The sequence below is a fragment of the Nelumbo nucifera genome, chromosome 6 (assembly GCF_055504915.1).
Source record: "Nelumbo nucifera cultivar China Antique chromosome 6, China Antique-T2T, whole genome shotgun sequence".
In the NCBI taxonomy this organism is placed as follows: Eukaryota; Viridiplantae; Streptophyta; class Magnoliopsida; order Proteales; family Nelumbonaceae; genus Nelumbo; species Nelumbo nucifera.
The window spans coordinates 55441725-55448012 of NC_142654.1; the positions used below are offsets into that span (position 1 = coordinate 55441725).

At 37.2% G+C, this 6288-nt stretch overlaps 1 protein-coding gene across 8 annotated transcripts in view; it reads left to right on the forward strand.

Annotated features, from left to right (window-relative positions):
- LOC104602032 (protein FMP32, mitochondrial) overlaps positions 1-4890 on the forward strand; it is a 44494-nt gene extending 39604 nt beyond the window's left edge. For all 8 annotated transcript variants that reach the window (XM_010265574.3, XM_088889466.1, XM_019198554.2 and 5 more), the window contains 4 exons: positions 4143-4219; positions 4311-4367; positions 4510-4576; positions 4718-4890. In XM_010265574.3, the coding sequence (XP_010263876.1) occupies positions 4143-4219; positions 4311-4367; positions 4510-4576; positions 4718-4837 (321 nt within the window). In that variant the 3' untranslated portion in view covers positions 4838-4890. The remainder of the gene's footprint in view (positions 1-4142; positions 4220-4310; positions 4368-4509; positions 4577-4717) is intronic.
- Positions 4891-6288: the final 1398 nt, after the last annotated feature.

Sequence of the window (6288 nt, forward strand, 5' to 3'; positions counted from 1 at the left end):
GTCTAGGTTGTCCTGTCTCTTCGTGGCCCTTGCAGTACCTAGGTCTCCCTCTAGGGGCTAACCCAAAAGAGAGTAGTTTTTGGAACCCAGTTTTGGAAAAGTTTGAGAAAAGATTTGCTGCTTGGAGAAGGAACTATATCTCTATAGGGGGTAGAGACTTTATTGACAGCCACCCTAACGAACCTACCGATCTATTTCTTACCTGTTTTTAGGATTCCTAATAGGGAAGCTAAGAAGTTGGAGAGATTAATGAGAAATTTTCTTTGGGAGTTAGGGGAGGAAAAGAAAGATCATTTAATTAATTGGGAAATAGTATGTAGGAGCAAAGAGGAAGGTGGACTGGGGTTAGGAAGGTTAACTCTCAAGAATAAAGCCCTCTTAGGAAAATGGCTGTGGAGATGGCCTAGAGAAAGGGAGAGGTTGTGGCATGAAGTGATAGCGAGTATACATGGCAGATTGGAAAATGGTTGGGATGCGGGTGTATCACGGTGGCAAGCAACATTGGCATCTCCTTGGAAAGCAATCTAGAGTACCCTCCCTCAATTTCTCAACCTTGTCAGGTATGATGTCAACTCTGGTAACTCTGTTTTATTCTGGGAAGACACTTGGGTGGGTTCTATTGCTTTAAAGGACCAATTTCCATTCCTTTATTCTGTTTCCCTTTACAAGGAAAAAGCTATCTCTCATTTTCTCCCTTCTCCTTTTTCACCCTCGTCCTTAAGTTGGGACCTCGGCTTTTGGATAGGGTTGAGGGATGATGAACTTAACAGTGTTTCAGACCTGTTATCTCTGCTTGGCAATGTTTTTTTGGACCCTCTTAGTGTGGATGTGAGATTATGGTCCCCTCATCCAAAAGGTCACTTCTCTTGTGCTTCCTTTTTCAAGGCTCTTTGCTCTTCCTTGAGTCAATGGGGTTTTCCAACTAAGGAGATTTGGTCTAGACCTGTTCCACCTAAAATTGTTATTTTCTGCTGGGAGGTGTTTTATAGAAAGATTAATACCTTGGATTTCTTGCAGAGGAAAAGGCCTTTCATGTGTTTATCCCCTAATTGGTGTGTACTTTGTAGGGCTAATGGTGAGGATTGCTCCCACCTACTTGTATCTTGTTCCTTTTCTAGAGCTATTTGGAGTTGGATTTTCTCTCTATTTGAGTGTAGGTGGAATCTGTCCACAGACTTAAGCCAACTGTTCGATCCCTCCTTTTTTGTGTGGCCTACAAAAAAAGGAAAATTGATGTGGAGATGTATTAGAGCAGCTGCATTGTGGACAATTTGGGAAAGGAGCGCAAGGATTTTCAAAGAAAAAGAAAGAAGCATTCAGGCCGTTGAGGATTGTATCTTGACTAGGGTTATTCACTGGTTAAGAACTTTGGGCTTCTTTCATACCTTTTCCTTTGATGATATTTGGAGAAACTGGGTAGTGGTGGCTAACAGCCATACAAGGAAGGACAGGGAATCTGTAGTGTGGACCCCTCCGCCTAAAGGATGGGTAAAGCTGAACTTTGATGGCAGCAGCCAAGGAAACCCAGGCCCATCGGGGATAGGAGGGGTGCTGAGAGACATGGAGAGCAACATATTAGCCTTGTTCTCAGGCCCCGTGGGTATAGGAGGCTCTAATAGAGCTGAGATTTTAGCAGCGGTACAAGGTATTCAGATTGCAGAACAATTAGGGGTTCAACACTTGGTAGTTGAAGGAGACTCTCAAATTGTGGTGGGATGGTTGAAAGACCCAGCTTCAGCCATGTGGCAACACAGAGATTTATTAAGGAGAGTAAACTGGCTAACAAGAAATATGACTGTTACCTCTCTATGGGTGGGAAGATCATCTAACACCTTAGCGGATGGGTTAGCTAAGCAGGGGGCTACAAGGGAGCAGCTATTTTGGGCTGTTTTGTAATTTTTTCTGAATTAATAAATTTCTTCATTCATAAAAAAAGAAGCTATTTGAAGACTGTTGTCATGTACTCATGTAGAGGAGGTGGATGAAGAGGGTGAATGTGACCTGCCAGATGAGGGTGAGGAATTATTGAACATCGAGGTACCAATTGGAAGCTTGGAGTTGATTTAGAGCAGGAAAGGAAATCTGCATTCAGTGTTGGAGCTGCTGGTGATTTGGAGGTTTTGAAGAAAGCTCGAGTCTGTAGTAAGTCTCACATAGTCCATGTTACTAAAATATTGTCAAGACTGAAATAAGGTCTAGTTGGGGCAGGTCCATGAACAAGTTTATGTGAGTCTATAGGAAAAAAGGAACGAAGGCCAAAGCCTTGAGTAAGAAGTTTGCTGTGGGTTTGAGGTTCAGGATTCAGCTGGGGCGGACTTCCAGATTCTGGTCTCTCAAGAGTAAAGTTCTTCACTAATTTAAGGGTTAGAGAAGGAGAAAGATGGTGGCTGCCATGGCGAGAAGTGATATGGTGAGGAGTTGTTAGTTAGCAAGGAGTGGAGATTGAGAGTTTGTCCGATAGGAATATCAAGGTTGGAAAGAGCTTAGGCTTGTTTTTCTGGGGCAGAGAGGAGTTTGCAAGAAGAGCATTTGAAGCTTTTGAACGAAATGGTATTCTCACTTTCAATAACTTTTGGACCTCTTCAAAACCATGTCAGGACTCATTGATGTTTCTGATCCCCCATGGCATGTAACATCTGCAGTATTTCAAGATTCAGGACCTCTGCTGTTCATTGAGTCCTAACTAAATGCCAAAATCAGCAGTTGGATGGTTTTGACCATTAAATTTGGGCACTATTTGTATAGCTGCTTATTTTTAAAATTTTAGCAGAAAAATTTAACCACCATCAAATTAAATACGGTAAAATCACTTAAGTTTAACCTTCTTTGCATGCTGACTTTTGGCCCATCTGATTTATTAGACAGGACCTATCAAATGGTCCATCCTAGTCCATGGGGCATTGATATCCAGCAAACTTATTACCATCTATTGGGTTCTCTTCCCATGGGCCTCAGAATTGACAATCTTTTGATTAGTTTGGACTAAGAGTAAATTATTATGTTTGAATTATCAAAGGGTTTTATAACCTTTTGGCTTTGTTTTTTACAGTTAGAGCTTTTTCTTTTCCTTTTCCTTTTTTTTGATGTATATATTTTACAGTTAGAACTTTGGACACTACCTAATCTGATAACTAGCCAAGGCATTTGAAATAATTGCTTTATGTGTCAATAAAGAAGTAACAATCAAGATTGTTGCGGGTTTACTGTGGGATTATGCCTTTGACTATGGTCAAGGATTACTGCATGTCTTTTCCTTTGCCTCTAGTTTCTTTCTTCTTTTTTTTTTTTTGAAAGAAATGTTAGTTTCTATTGCCTCCACTTTCTATGCCTCTAGTTTGTATTTAGGTGTTATGGAATGGTATGCTTAAATCTAGCTGCTAATTAGCTATATGAATTGTTTGGACAACCTGTTGTCTCCAAAAAATAAACTTGTTCATCAGCAGTTGCTGAAAACTGCTTCTTTTGCGTTGCTGTTTCCTAGGACCATCTGATATTTAAGTTGCTTAGTTATTTGGTATGGTTGCTGCATCTTGCTTTTATGAGGCAATTTGATCAGGTTCTGGCCTCTGAACTGGTTATGAGCTTGACTTGGTAAGGAAAAGTTGTGCATTACTGCATTTGGTTTAAGTTGCTATTTCTTCTTGGCAGCTTATCACTGATTGGTACCTCAAGTATGCTATTCCCAACAGCCGAACTTCATATCTGATCATGACAAGATCTTTACTCATTCACTTGCAATTGAGATTAACTTTATGCTTGGTTAGATAATGTGGATATGATATATTACTTTTACCTGACATGTGGACATACTATATAGTCTATATAATCATCATCATCATCATCATCGTCGTCATCTAAACCTTGTCCTAACTATATGGGGTCAGCTGCCTACCAAACATGAAACCTAATTTGCCATTCCGTTTGGTTTAGTGCCATATCCATTGTTAAATTATAAACATGTAACTAACTAATTTGATAAGCTATAGATAACATATGTGGTTTTCTTTCTAATACATAAAGTTTATGTTTTTGTTCTTTTGTTTTCAACATCATGCCTCTGTGGGTTTTAGTTTTTGTTTTATTTATGCTTCAATTTTTTATGCCTATACTTCTCAAGATGGATATTATTTATTTTGGTGCAGGAGCACCATTTTTCTATGTTACAACGAGAGACTGAAAAACTTCGTGGAGATATAGAGAAGATGCGCAGTGAATTGAGGTATGTCTCAAAATTTTGTGTTGTTTTGGTTCCTTGTTTATTTATTCATTTTTTTAAATTGTAAGCTGACAAGAACATTGATTTATTACAGGTATGAGATTGACAAGGTTACTGCAGGTCAGCGTTTGGATTTGAACCTTGAAAGAGGGTATGGAAAATAGAAAAATAATAAATTCCTTATTTTCTACAAGTTGCATGTTTGGATGTTTTGCAGTCAGGTGCCATATTAATTAGATGGTTCTTTGCCCCTGGTATTATATCCTTGTTAACTATTGGCCACTTAAATGTAGACGCATACGTGATGAGTTAGCTAATCAAAATGCAGAAACCACCAACCTTACTAACAAGCTTGATCGGGTGAGCTTTATGAATGAAGTTGGTACTTAGATATGGTTGAAACATAGTTTGGCGTGTATTTTTTTTATTATTTATTTTTGGTAATTAAACATACTTGGCTTATTGTATTGAATTTCTGGGCATTTTGAATCTTATCTATAGGAAATCCATGCATTAAGGGCTCAGTTGGAAGCAGCAAAATATGATGTCATCAAATATTGCATAGGAACTCTTGTGTCCATTTCCGCTGTTGGTCTTGCTGTAGTTCGCATTCTGATGTAAGTAAATTGCTACTTTTGCTATTTAAGGTAACACAAGCAAAAGAAATTTGAATATCTTCATTTTTTCCTATGTGGACATTGGATACCAAAAATTTGAAAATTTGTTGGCGATGTCAATTGGAAAATATGTGGCTGGCTCAAGGGAGCATGCCACTGGGCTTGAAGCCCTGAACAGTTAATTACTTTACGGTATTAGACTATTAGGTTTAAAGAGAAGAGAATTGTATTAATTTAGGAAGAATGCATATGAATCTAGCGGGAAATGGTAAAGATTGAGTTTCTTAGGATTTAGGTGGACGTCGGTGTTGCCTTTTCTTTGGCAGATTGGTTAGATTGGTGTTGTTCAATGGAAGGTCGGTGTTGTTTCTGCTTGCAGGATCATGTTTTTCCCCAATACATAATTTATATTTAACGATTTTTTCCCCTGGTAGCGACCTTTAATTATTAAATCACTCCATATAAAAAGCCAAACATACCACATCAGATCCACATTTATGAAAAGAAAACAAACAATTGCAACCCGCTGGTACGTTGTGTTCTACGCAATTAATAAGAATGGGCTTAGAATTTATCTCTCGTAGGCGGCAAAGGGCTGTCGATATTTCGGGTAGATCCGATAGAACCAGCAAAGCTGAACCTACCCAAATTATATGGGGTATGGGTATGCACATCTTATCTTTAGGTCTAATGGGCTTTTATTATTCAAACCAAGGTTTAAAATATCGTAATGTATCAGTTTGTATCGTCGTTTGATACATACCGTTTTCATAAGAAACCGATACATGGAACATGTAAAATTCATTTATTCTGTTTCTTTTTGTTTGTATTGGTCGATACAGGCCCGTATCAGGCTGTTTTGTATCTGTATCGGCCAAAACAAATCGAATCGTTTCGGTTCCCTGTTTTGGATCTGTATTGACACAACAAACGGAATTGTTTTGGTTCCCTTAATTCAATTAATCTATATTTAACACCGAATCTCTCATTAATGTCTTTTATTATGTATCTATTTAAGTCTAACTTTTTCCTTAGTTAATTACTCGTATATTTAAGGCAAATCTAAATTTAAATTTGAATTTTAGCCCCTAATCACACCTCTTGATAATTTTATAATTTAATGACTTTCTCTCATTAATTTCGTTTTGTTAAAAACTACAAATTTTAACAATAGTAAGATTTGAACTCTGTTCAACAAATTTTAATGCACATAATTTTGTCACTAAACCACTCCGATTTGTTTGTTGTAATTACATGCATTTTTAATTTTAAGACGATTGTTTTTCTTTTCTTAGTAGTGCTTATTAATAAATTTTGAAATTAATTATTAAAATTTATATATTAATAAATATTAAGATAATTATATCGGTTATTTGAAAATTGATGTATATACATTAATATTTTAGTTTTTGTTTTGTTTTTTCACATTTTAGTTATCCCATCATTTTTCAATGA